General features: G+C 44.7%; 1 protein-coding gene across 1 annotated transcript in view; it reads right to left on the bottom strand.

Moving 5' to 3' along the window:
- LOC110493727 (E3 ubiquitin-protein ligase pellino homolog 1) overlaps positions 1-14,191 on the bottom strand; it is a 53,388-nt gene that overhangs the window by 17,079 nt on the left and 22,118 nt on the right. The window contains exon 2 of the mRNA XM_021568154.2: positions 7,539-7,763. Within this exon, the coding sequence (XP_021423829.1) occupies positions 7,539-7,624 (86 nt within the window). The 5' untranslated portion in view covers positions 7,625-7,763. The remainder of the gene's footprint in view (positions 1-7,538; positions 7,764-14,191) is intronic.

Raw genomic sequence — 14,191 nt, forward strand, 5'->3', positions numbered from 1 at the left:
CTATTTGCAAGACCCATTTGCGACCAAGCTTTAACTTCCTGACTTGTGTATTGAGGTGTTGCTTCAACATATTCACATAATTGTCCTGCCTCATGATGCCATGTATTCTGTGAAGTGCACCAGTCCCTCCTGCAGCAAAGCACTACCACAACATGATGCTGCCAACCCGTGCTTCACAGTTGGGATGGTGTTCTTCAGCTTGCAAGCCTCCACCTTTTTCCTCCAAACATAAAGATGGTCATAATGCCAAACAGTTATTTTTTTGTTTCATCAGACCAGAGGACATTTCTCCACAAAGTACGATCTTTGTCCCCATGTGCAGTTGCAAACTGTAGTCTGGCTTTTTTATAGCGGTTTTGGAGCAGTGGCTTCTTCCTTTCTGAGCGGCCTTTCAGGTTATGTCAACACAGGACTCGTTTTACAGTGGATATAGATACTTTTGTACCTGTTTCCTGCAGCATCTTCACAAGGCTGTTGTTCTGGGATTGATTTGTACTTTTCACAACAAAGTATCTTCATCTCTAGGAGACAAAAGGCTTCTCTTTCCTGAGCGGTATGACGGCTTGATCAGGGAATTTATATGCTTAAAGGTAATGATTAAAGAATTCCACCCTGAGACGTAACTATTAGTGATTATTAGTTTATGTAGAATGTATAATGAATAATTAAAGTACTAAACGTAAGTCCAATAAGGTTCGGTAGAGACATGTGTGAGTTTGTGTGACTAAGGAGATACCGAGAACAATTCAACTGTGTATGACCTGACCTGACTAGAACTCGGAGAAACTTACGATAGGACAGGGAGTCCTTTCAAGGTTCCTCTAATCTCGGGGGAATGGAACTGTCGGCTTGGTAGTGATAAACAGTGGTGAGAACTATGGGGAAAGATACAACTCATCTACTGTTCGTGTGTATGTATGTGCGTATGAGTTATAAAATGGATGTCTTTGTATTATGGACTTCATTGCGCTCTTATGAATTAACTGTACGAACCTGTCACGCCCTGACCATAGTTTACTTTGTATTTTCTATGTTTTGATTGGTCAGGGTGTGATCTGAGTGGGCATTCTATGTTTCATGTCTTGTTTGTCTATTTCTATGTTCAGCCTGATATGGTTCTCAGTCAGAGGCAGGTGTTCGTCATTGTCTCTGATTGGGAACCATATTTAGGTAGCCTGGGGTTCACTGTGTGTTTGTGGGTGATTGTTCCTGTCTATGTGTTTTTCACCAGATAGGCTGTTTTAGGTTTTCGTTACGTTCATCACGTTCTTTATTTTGTAGTGTTTGCATTGATTCGTGTTTTACGTTTGTCCATTAAAACATGGATCGCAATCTACACGCTGCATTTTGGTCCGACTCTCCTTCTCACGAAGAAAACCGTTACAGAATCACCCACCACCAACGGACCAAGCAGCGTGTCAACAGGCAGGAGCAGCGCGAGGAGAAGCGCAATAAGGATTTCTGGACATGGGAGGAAATCCTCGACGGGAGAGGACCCTGGGCTAAACCAGGGGAGTGTAGCCGCACTAAGGTGCAGCGGGAGAAGAAACAACAGGAACAGCCCAAGGAGGAGTACAGTATGGAGTATACTACTTGGGAGGAGATCGACAGGTGGGCGGCCGACCCAGGGAGAGTGCCGGAGCCTGCCTGGGATTCGCTGGAGCAGTGCGAGGAAGGTTACCGAAGAATGGAGGCGGTGAAAGCAGAGAGGCGCTGGTATGAGAAGGCAGCACGGCGACGCGGATGGAAGCCTGAGAGGCAGCCCCAAAAATTTCTTGGGGGGGGGCTAACAGGGAGTATGGCTATGCCAGGTAGGAGACCTGGGCAGACTCCCTGTGCTTACCGGGGGGCTAGAGAGACCGGACAGGCACCGTGTTATGCAGTGGTGCGCACGGTGTCTCCAGTGCGGGTGCATAGCCCGGTGCGGTATATTCCAGCTCCGCGTGTCTGCCGGGCTAGATTGAGCGTCGAGCCTAATGCCATGAAGCCGGCTCTACGCAGCTGGTCCCCAGTGCGTCTCCTTGGGCCGGTTTACATGGCACCAGCCTTGCGCTCGGTGTCTCCGGTTCGCCTGCATAGTCCAGTGCGGGCTATTCCACCTCGCCGCACTGGCAGGGCGACCGTGAGTATTCAACCAGGTAAGGTTGGGCAGGCTCGGTGCTCAAGAGCTCCAGTGCGCCTGCACGGTCCGGTTTTTCCAGTACCACCTCCACACCCCAGCCCTCCGGTAGCAGCTCCCCGCACCAGGCTTCCTGTGCGTGTCCTCGGCCCAGTACCACCAGTGCCAGCACCACGCATCAGGCCTACAGTGCGCCTCGCCTGTCCAGAGCTGTCGGAGCCCTCCTCCTCTCCAGCGCTGTCGGAGTCTCCCGCCTGTTTAGCGCTGTTAGAGCCTTCCTTCTCTACAGCGCTGCCGGAGTCTCCCGCCTGTTCAGAACTGCCAGTTAGCATAGAGCTGCCAGTTAGCATAGAGCTGCCAGTTAGCATAGAGCTGCCAGTTAGCATAGAGCTGCCAGTTAGCATAGAGCTGCCAGTCTGCAAGGAGCTGCCAGTCTGCAAGGAGCTGCCAGTCTGCATAGAGCTGCCAGTCTGCATAGAGCTGCCAGACTGCAAGGAGCTGCCAGTCTGCAAGGAGCCGCCAGAGCTGCCAGTCTGCAGGATGCCGCCAAAGCTGCCAGTCTGCAAGGAGCCGCCAGAGCTGCCAGTCTGCAAGGAGCCGCCAGAGCTGCCAGTTAGCATGGAGCAGCCAGGGCCGCCAGTCAGCATGGAGCAGCCAGGGCCGCCAGTCAGCATGGAGCAGCCAGGGCCGCCAGTCAGCATGGAGCAGCCAGGGCCGCCAGTCAGCATGGAGCAGCCAGTCAGCATGGAGCAGCCAGTCAGCATGGAGCAGCCAGTCAGCATGGAGCAGCCAGAGCAGCCAGTCAGCATGGAGCAGCCAAGCAGCCAGTCAGCATGGAGCAGCCAGAGCAGCCAGTCAGCATGGAGCAGCCAGAGCAGCCAGTCAGCATGGAGCAGCCAGAGCTGCCAGTCAGCATGGAGCAGCCAGTCAGCATGGAGCAGCCAGAGCTGCCAGTCATCATGGAGCAGCCAGTCAGCATGGAGCAGCCAGATCTGCCAGTCGACCAGACTCTTCCAGATCTGCCAGTCGACCAGACTCTTCCAGATCTGCCAGTCGACCAGACTCTTCCAGATCTGCCAGTCGACCAGACTCTTCCAGATCTGCCAGTCGACCAGACTCTTCCAGATCTGCCAGTCGACCAGACTCTTCCAGATCTGCCAGTCGACCAGACTCTTCCAGATCTGCCAGTCGACCAGACTCTTCCGGATCCGCCAGTCGACCAGACTCTTCCGGATCCGCCAGTCGACCAGACTCTTCCGGATCCGCCAGTCGACCAGACTCTTCCGGATCCGCCAGTCGACCAGACTCTTCCGGATCCGCCAGTCGACCAGACTCTTCCGGATCCGCCAGTCGACCAGACTCTTCCGGATCCGCCAGTCGACCAGACTCTTCCGGATCCGCCAGTCGACCAGACTCTTCCGGATCCGCCAGTCGACCAGACTCTTCCGGATCCGCCAGTCGACCAGACTCTTCCGGATCCGCCAGTCGACCAGACTCTTCCGGATCCGCCAGTCGACCAGACTCTTCCGGATCCGCCAGTCGACCAGACTCTTCCGGATCCGCCAGTCGACCAGACTCTTCCGGATCCGCCAGTCGACCAGACTCTTCCGGATCCGCCAGTCGACCAGACTCTTCCGGATCCGCCAGTCAGCCAGGATCTTCCGGATCCGCCAGTCAGCCAGGATCTTCCGGATCCGCCAGTCAGCCAGGATCTTCCGGATCCGCCAGTCAGCCAGGATCTTCCGGATCCGCCAGTCAGCCAGGATCTTCCGGATCCGCCAGTCAGCCAGGATCTTCCAGAACCGCCAGCCAGCCAGGATCTGCCGGATCCAACCACCTGCCTGAGCTTCCTCTCAGTGCTGAGCTTCTCAGTGCTGAGCTTCCTCTCAGGGCTGAGCTACCCATCTGTCCCGAGTTACCTCTGTCCCGAGCTGTCCCTCTGTCCCATGTTATCATTGTGGTGGGTAACCTATTTAGGGACGTTTAGGAGGGGGATTAAAACTGTCATGGAGTGGGGTCCACGTCCAGCGCCAGAGCCGCCACCGCGGACAGATGCCCACCCAGACCCTCCCCTATAGGTTCAGGTTTTGCGGCCGGAGTCCGCACCTTGGGGGGGGGGTACTGTCACGCCCTGACCATAGTTTACTTTGTATTTTCTATGTTTTGATTGGTCAGGGTGTGATCTGAGTGGGCATTCTATGTTTCATGTCTTGTTTGTCTATTTCTATGTTCAGCCTGATATGGTTCTCAGTCAGAGGCAGGTGTTCGTCATTGTCTCTGATTGGGAACCATATTTAGGTAGCCTGGGGTTCACTGTGTGTTTGTGGGTGATTGTTCCTGTCTATGTGTTTTTCACCAGATAGGCTGTTTTAGGTTTTCGTTACGTTCATCACGTTCTTTATTTTGTAGTGTTTGCATTGATTCGTGTTTTACGTTTGTCCATTAAAACATGGATCGCAATCTACACGCTGCATTTTGGTCCGACTCTCCTTCTCATAAAGAAAACCGTTACAGAACCTTTCGCATAAGCTGAGTCTTTGCCTAATTTTTATTAAACCCAGGGTCTTACAAATCTCGGGAATTGGTCAAAGCTTATGTATTGTTAGTTATTATCATTGGGATTGAAAATTCTCTTGATAGCTTGGTCCTTCGGAGCCGGATCTCAATATCTTTTTCTGTCATTCCATGGAGACACCGAAACCGTGCACGGGCAAATTAAATATCAATAGATTAAAGACCTGGCCCCATTCAGAGGGTTCTTTACAGGCCGGTGGCGAACTAGTATGCGACAGAAACGGTGACGAGATCCTACCAACATTGAAACCTCAGCTGCAAAAAATAAGGTCAGTACTTTTTTATTCACGGATATAGGGGATAATATCTGTATGATTGCATTAAATGATGTATGTATTCTGGGTGTTAGACGCTAAAATATCTGAAGGAGTTTATATCTGGTGATCTGTCTTTAAAATTTTGTGTGGAGAAAAATGTTTTAAAGGGAACCAAGTATTCTATGCAAATGGAAGACAGGAATTAGTTGTAAATTCAACAATGAAGCAGGGTCCATAATGACCCTGGGCATCTGTGGCCACTGCCAATTTAAACTAGCTAATGGTGAGACCTAAAACGTATAATAGGGTCAGAAGATGTAGGCAGAAAAACGTAAATTGGAAGGCGAAATATAATAATAGAATTATGAGAGAGGTCAGAGACATGATTATATTAATATAGGTTGCCTGTCAAAATACGCTTAGAAGGGGATAGTCAGATCTTTCGGAGGCGCACATCTAGGTCTGATTATCCAATGAAGAAGGGAAACCTAATATGGCGGGGTGAGATATGAGATATTAACGAGTCAAAAATCACAAGGAACAACAGAAAAATAGGCTGCTAACTAGGGCCTATATATATACTGTAGGTGTATGCCGCAAGTCTTCACAGGAGAGACATTTGAAAGTTTATTTATATTTTTTAAATAAATATATTTAATATATATATACACACACAGTGCATTTGGAAAGTTTTCTGACCCCTTGTGTGCTTAGGGTCATTGTCCTGCTGGAAGGTGAACCTTCGCCCCCAGTCTGAGTGCTCTGGAGCAAGTTTTCATCAAGGATTTCCCTGTACATTTCTCCATTCATCTTTCCCTCAATCCTGACTGGTCTCCCAGTCCCTTCCTATGAAAAACATCCCCACAGCATGATGCTGCCACCACCATTCTTCACCGTAGGGATGGTGCCAGGTTTGCTCCAGACGTGACGCTTGGCATTTGTCACGTATACTCCCTCACTGGCCTCTAAGTCACCAGATTGCTGATTATTACGCACACCTGAAACCATCGTCACACGCACCAGCGCTTATGGACACTCACCTGGACTCCATCACCTCCTTGATTTCCTGCCCTATTTATGTCAATCCCTTTGGTTCCTTCCCCAGGCGTTATTGTTTCTGTATCATGTCGGTGAGCTGTTTGTGTTTCTTGATAAGTTCATGGTTGTTTATTCATTACATGTATTCACTCCCTGAACTTGCTTCCCAACTCTCAGTGTACATTGTTACAGCATTCAGGCTAAAGAGTTCAATCGTGGTTTCATCAGACCAGAGAATCTTTAGGTGCCTTTTGGCAAACTCCAAGAGGGCTGTCATGTGCCTTTTTTTCCATCTGGCCACTCTACCACTGTCCCTCTGGAAGGTTCTCCCATCTCCACAGAGAAACTGTTTCTTGGTCACCTCCCTGACCAAGGCCATTCTCCCCCGATTGCTCAGTTCGGCCAGGTGGCCAGCTCTAGGAAGAGTCTTGGTTGTTCCAAACTTCTTCCATTTAAGAATGATGGCCACCGTGTTCTTGGGGAACGTCAATGCTGCTGACATTTTTTGATACCCTTCCCCAGATCTGTGCCTCGAAACAATCCTATCTCGGAGCTCGACGTACAATTCCTTCAACCTCATGGTTTTGTTTTTGCTCTGGCATGCACTGTCAACTGTGGGACATTATATAGACAGCCTTTCCGAATCATGTCCAATCAATTTAATTTACTACAATCAAGTTTTAGAAACATCTCAAGGATGATCAATGGAAACAGGATGGAACTGAGCTCAATTTTGAGTCTAATAGCAAAGGGTCTGAATGCGATTGATGAGAAAAAATATATTTAATCTATTTTAGAATAACGCTGTAACGTAACAAAATGTGGAAAAAGGAAAGGGGTCTGAATACTTTCCGAATGCACTGTATATATACAGTATATATATATAGTGGAGGCTGGTGGGAGGAGATATAGGAGGACATGCTCATTGTAATAGCTGGAATGCAATCAATGGAACGGTACCAAACACATCACACATATGGAAACCACGTTTGACCACGTTCCATTGATTTCTTAATTTCTTAATGTTTTACTTTTGGAATGTGCGGATTGTTTTGCATTGTTATGTAGGTATTAGTACTTCACTGTTGGAGATAGAAACCCAAGCATTATGCTGCGCCTGTGATAACAAGGTCAATGACCATGGTACTTGCAATACTAGATCATGGTACTTGCCTATGGAGCAGCAAGAGGAACTGCCCCTCCATACCTTCAGGCTATGCTCATACCCTACAAACCAAACAAGCATTCAGTTCTGCCTACTTTGGTATCTTGGCCCTCCCACTCCTGTCCTGGCATCCCAATGGTGGAACCAGCTTCACCCTGAAGCTAGGACAGCAGAGTCCCTGCACATCTTCCCGAAAGCACCTGAAATCCTACCTCTTCAAAGAGTATCATAAATAATAACCCCTCACCTCAACCCCCACCCCCAAAAAATAATAAATACATCCCTGAACCAACACTTGCACTTGCCTGCCCACCCCCTCACTAATATCAGATTAGGATAACCCTACTGTACATAAGCAACAAAATGCAATTAAGCCTCCTCTTACCCCAGAACAATGAGCTCTCCGTATTTGACTGGCACTTTGGTAGAGGCTGGGGTGGTGGAGATGTTTTCCTGGTCGGGAGAAAACATTGATGCAGCTGTCAGGGGGGGAGAGTGATGAGGAGCTCTCCCACGGTGAACACTCACTCCTCTGTCTCCTTTTTCCTCAGTGTCTGCTCCTTTTTCCTCAGTGTCTGGTCATCCCGCCTCTCACTACGCCACACTCAACCTGCAGACAAATAAAAAAAACAGCAGACGAGACATTTAGTCAGGATCAAAGTGACTCAGAGCAGACACAACAGACATCCCAGGTGCGTCTAGAACAGCAGACGTATATTAGTCAATACGAGACTGTGAGCGAGACTAAACAAACAACAGACGCAACAACCGAGATTGCTGTCTCTCCAAAACATATGATACACCACAACACGTAGATTACTCACACTCACTTTGAGATTATCGAAGAGCGTACTACAGGTACCACAGGTGGATAATAGTCAGCAAGAGAGAGAGAGAGATAGACTAAACAAACAAACAGAAGCAACAACCAAGATTGATGAGTCTCCAATGATAAACCACATTACTCATTACTCACTCTGTGACCTGTGGCGCATATCGAACGCAACAGGTAAACTGCTATCCTGGCTTTGCTTGCTAGTAACTTTCCTAAGGCTTGCAGCTGAAGAAACAGACTAATACAATAATAGTAATACTTCAGAAAGCATGTTAGCTTCAGTTACATAGTGCAGTAGAACTCTAAAGTGACCGGTCACACAAATCCATCAGGCGGCGAGTATAAAACTCAACTCCCCACAGCTAGACAGGCTCGGCACTAATCTGCAGCTTTGCTGCTACTGCAGGGAGGGTTCAGAGAGCAGGCTCTTAGCATCGCAACGACAGGGGACTTAGTGGGGCGCAAACAAAGCTAATGAGACCAGACATATGTCACACCCTTCAATTTTCAGCCGACTACCGCGGGCCATAGTTATCAATGTTGACCTTGGCAGGCTCTCTTTATGCTGTGTGCATGGCATAGCAGGAGCTTATCTTATAAGCATCTTATAATCAAGAGTGGAGTCACACAATTTGTTTATACGTCTGACATCCAACAACTTTAGCTGAAAATTAACTCACAAATTCGAAATGGAAAATTCAATGGTGTCATCCACAGCACCACAGTCAACTCCTGATAAGTGCACATTAGATCAATTGTTTAAAAAGTGCAATATAGCTCCTAGTCCCAATTTAATTGCCTCTGATAACTAACTGCGTGTTCCGGTTTAGTGCAAACTGCCACAACTGTCCCAAGCCATTACATTTATCAGTTATCAGAGTTGACTGTCATCCCTTGTGTTAGTTGATGCTCTCAACCTTTGGTAACCTTTTGTACATGAGGCGTATGGATAGAGAGTAGGTCAGTGTCTGCTCCAGGGACTGATCTGAGCTTGACGGCTCCCCCCGACAGTGTTGATAGTCTTCTGACCCTTACTCGACACGCTGACCCTGACCATACACTCCCACAGCCCCCAAGTCCACTCCACTCAGCTCTCAGTAGCGGTGGATCACAGGGACAGATACGTACACAAACACACACAATCACTCCACAGCTAAAACACACTAGTACTCATTACTACAATAAAGAAATAAAAGCTTAAATAAATCATTCTCTCTACTATTATTCTGACATTTCACATTCTTAAAATAAAGTGGTGATCCTAACTGCCCTAAAACAGGGATTTCTTACTAAGATTAAATGTCAGGAATTGTGAAATACTAAGTTTAAATGTATTTGGCTAAGGTGTATGTAAACTTCCGACTTCAACTGTATCTAAACAAGCCTCGTGGGCTCCCGAGTGGCGCAGAGGTCTAAGGTACTGCATCTCGGTGCAAGAGTTGTCATTGAACCAAGAGCTGGTTCAATTCCAGGCAGTATCATATTTGGCTGTGATTGGGAGTCCCATAGGGCAGCACACAATTCGCCCTCTGTAGTCCGGGTTTGGCCAGGGTAGGCTGTCATTGTAAATAAGAATATGTTTGTAACTGATTTGCCCAGTTAAATAAAGGTTCCATTTAACTTTAACCAAAGTAGATACTTTTAAGATTGTTATATGCATCAGTTGAGGCCTCTACAAGCCTCAATATGAGGTCCTAAACTTAGCATGAAAGAGCATCCTTGTAGCTGTGTGGGCTAATATAGTCAAAATGTTTGAGCCAAGGGCCTCCCAGGTGGCGCAGTGGTCTAGGGCACTGCATTGCAGCACTAGCTGTGCCACCACGTACGGGAGTTGTAGCGACAAGGTAGTAACTACTAGTAATTGGGGAGAAAAAGGGGGTAAAAATGTTTGAGCCAATGGAAAGTTTGAAGTGTTTTCTTCCCAGGCATAATGCAATGCATTATCGCTGGGATATGAGGTAACAACAGGGCCTGGCCTGTGTTAAAATACAAAAAAGTGATTGTGATTGTGTTGAATTGTGTTTGGGAAATAAAGAAATACATGTTTTTAAAAAAGGTATTGGTAATTTTTAATTCAGTACAAATATTTGAAGGCGGCTACCCTATAAGTTGTGCCAAGAGATACATTTTTTGGGACAAGTTTTCAAAACAAATGTTTACATTAATTCTAATTATTTCCTGGGATACAGACCATCCTTAAATATATGTACATATATTTGTTAGAAAGAAAGAACACTATATATTAAAAATGGCTCAACTTACCCGACTCTTCCCTATCATACAGTAAGACATGAACAAAATGCATCAGTGATTTGTATTTTCCTTCAACTTTCTGAAGAGGCAACGGCACTGGAATGTGCGTGTTTGTTTCTTCACTTTCCGTAGCCGTTAGCGATGATGCTAATGTAATGACAACCGTTTTCTGGGAGAATAATGATGAGTGAGAAAGTTACAGAGGAATATACATCCCCTAAATGCTAACCTTCCCTGTTATTGTAATGGTGAGAGGTTAGCATGTCTTAGAGGTATAATATTTGTGCGTCTGTAACTTTCTCACGCATTATTATTCACGATTAATTCAGGACTATCCGTAATCATGACAGCATCTACATAAATGTAGGAGTGTTTAGAAACATTCTATTCTTACTTATAATAAAAGTGACTCCAAAATTACACAATACATTATTTACCATTCAGTTCTATTCGGCACAAAATAATCTGAAACTCAACCAAAACAAACAGCAAATGCATCCAACAAGTTTGTAGAGTCACAAGATTGATGTAATTTTGACTACTTTAATACACATTTAAGTGAATTTACACCAATACTTTGGTCCCCTAAAATTGGGGGACTTTGTACAAAAAGTGCTGTAATTTCTAAACAGCAGCTGATAGTCTGCAGTCTAACCTCATTGTATGATTTCAAATCCAAAGTGCTGGAGTACAGTGCCAAAACAACAAAAAATGTGTGTAAAATGTGAGTAATTCGTACCTGTGTAACATCAGTTAATAGGAAACATGAAAAAGACCACTAGTCTCTCAAAACAGTTATTCAAAACTGAGCCAGCTAGCTAGCTCAAGGGTTGGTTTTGGCTTGCAAGAATAGCAGACCGGCCCACTATCCCTAAAGCAATAATATGGACATATCTGCATTATCTTACCACTTCTGCTCTATAACTCAATAAGGATAAAGCAGAGATTTTTCTGCTATTGAAATCCTTGGGCGGGCCGGCGGTGTAAAAATAGTACATTATATTATTTATTTATTTGTATTATTAATTTTCGGGATGGAAAAACACTTTCAGTGTAAACTTAAATGACTAAAACCAGATATAAAGGATGTAGAAAAGAAATTGGATCTGTATATATTTTTTTAAATATAATCATTGAGAACAAAGAATCACCAAAATAAAAGTTAAATCTAATCAAATTAAATTGTATTTGTCACATGCGCCAAATACAACTGGTGTGGAATTTCACATTAAATATTTGCTTCCCAACAATGCAGAGTTTAAAATAGTAACACAAGTGGCATACAATAAAATATACAAGAATGGAGATATATACAGGAAGTACCAGTACCAGATCAATGTGCAGAGGTACAAGGTATTTGAGGTAGACACTGTATGTGCAAGATGGCAGGGGTCAATGACTAGGCATCAGGATAGATAAAAATAAGAATCAAATAAAGAACAGAGCAGCAACAAATGATGAGTGTAAAATGTGTGTGTGTGTGTGTGTGTGTGTGTGTGTGTGTGTGTGTGTGTGTGTGTGTGTGTGTGTGTGTGTGTGTGTGTGTGTGTGTGTGTGTGTGTGTGTGTGTGTGTGTGTGTATGTATGTACTAGAGGTCGACCGATTATGATTTTTCAACGCCGATACCGATACCGATTATTGGAGGACCAAAAAAGCCGATACCGATTAATCGGGCGATTTTAGATTTTTTTTGTTGTAATAATGACAATTACAACAATACTGAATGAACACTTATTTTAACCTAATATAATACATCAATAAAAATCCATTTAGCCTCAAATAAATAATGAAATATGTTCAATTTGGTTTAAATAATGCAAAAACAAAGTGTTGGAGGAGAAAGTAAAAGTGCAATATGTGCCATGTAAAAAAGCTAACGTTTAAGTTCCTTGCTCAGAACATGAGAACATATGAAAGCTTAACATGAGACTTTTTAGGTTATAGTTATAGTATTTATAGGACTATTTCTCTCTATACCATTTGTATTTCATATACCTTTGACTATTGGATGTTCTTATAGGCACTTTAGTATTGCCAGTGTAACAGTATAGCTTCCGTCCCTCTCCTCGCCCCTACCTGGGCTCGAACCAGGAACACATCGACAACAGCCACCCTCAAAGCAGCGTTACCCATGCAGAGCAAGGGGAACAGCTACTCCAAGTCTCAGAGCGAGTGACGTTTGAAACGCTATTAGCGTGCACCACGCTAACTAGCTAGCCATTTCACATCGGTTACACCAACCTAATCTCGGGAGTTGATAGGCTTGAAGTCATAAACAGCGCAATGCTTGAAGCACAGGGAAGAGCTGCTGGCAAAACGCTCGAAAGTACTGTTTGAATGAATGCTTACGAGCCTGCTGCTGCCTACCATCACTCAGTCAGACTGCTCTATCAAATATCAAATCATAGACTTAATTATAACATAATAACACACAGAAAAAAAGAGCCTTTGGTCATTAATATGGTCGAATCCGGAAACTATCATTTCGATAACAAAACGTTTATTCTTTCAGTGAAATACGGAACCGTTCCTTATTTTATCTAACGGGTGGCATCCCTAAGTCTAAATATTCCTGTTACATTGCACAACCTTCAATGTTATGTCATAATTACGCGAAATTCTGGCAAATTAGGTGGCCCAAACTGTTGCATATACCCTGACTCTGCATGCAATGAACGCAAGAGAAGTGACACAATTTCACCTGGTTAATATTGCCTGCTAACCTGGATTTCTTTTAGCTAAATATGCAGGTTTAAAAATATATACTTCTGTGCATTGATTTTAAGAAAGGCATTGATGTTTATGGTTAGGTACACCTTGGAGCGACGATACGCACCGCATCGATTACATGCAACGCAGGACACGCTAGATAAACTAGTAATATCATCAACCATGTGTAGTTAACTAGTGATTATGATTGATTGATTGTTTTTCATAAGATAAGTTTAATGCTAGCTAGCAACTTACCTTGGCTTACTGCATTCGCGTAACAGGCAGTCTCCTCTTGGAGTGCAATGTGAGGCAGGTGGTTGGACTAGTTAACTGTAAGGTTGAGTCCCCTGAACTGACACGGTAAAAATCTGTCGTTCTGCACCTGAATGAGGCAGTTAACCCACCGTTCCTAGGCCGTCATTGAAAATAAGAATGTGTTCTTAACTGACTTGCCTAGTTAAATAAAGATTAAATCTGCCAAATCGGTGTCCAAAAATACCAATTTCCAATTGTTATGAAAACTTGAAATCGGCCCTTATTAATCGGTCGACCTCCACTTGTGAGGCATCTGTTTTTCAAACTAGACACTCTAATGTACTTGTCCTCTTGCTCAGTTATGCACCGACTTCCACTTCTCTTTCTATTCTTGTTAGAGCCAGTTTGCACTTTTCTGTGAAGGGAGTAGCACACAGCGTTGTATGAGATCTTCAGTTTCTCAGAACAAGAATCTAAAGTCTAAAATCTACAGAAGGACAGTGTTATTGCAGATTTAATCAGGACAACAGTTTTCAGCTGTGCTAACATAATTGCAAAATGGTTTTCTAGTGATCAATTAGCCTTTTAAAATCATAAACTTGGAATAGCTAACACGTGCCACTGTAACACAGGAGTGATACTTTCTGGTAATGGGCCTCTTTATTCCATAAAAAATCAGCCGTTTCCAGCTACAATAATCATTTACAACATTAACAGGGTCTACACTGTATTTCTGATCATTTTGATGTTATTTTAAGGGACAACATTTTTGCTTTTCTTTCAAAAACAAGGACATTTCTATGTGACCCCAAACTTTTGAAAGGTAGTGTGTGTGTGTTTCGGTTGTGTCGGTCTGCGTGTGTGTGTGTTATGTGTGCGTATCTAGTGTACAGTATGTGAATGTGTGTTGGTTTTGTGTGTGAGTGTCAATGTAGTGTGTGTGAGTGCATGCGTGTGTATATGGTGTGTATATAAAATCTAG

This window comes from Oncorhynchus mykiss, chromosome 17 (assembly GCF_013265735.2).
Source record: "Oncorhynchus mykiss isolate Arlee chromosome 17, USDA_OmykA_1.1, whole genome shotgun sequence".
Taxonomy (NCBI): Eukaryota; Metazoa; Chordata; class Actinopteri; order Salmoniformes; family Salmonidae; genus Oncorhynchus; species Oncorhynchus mykiss.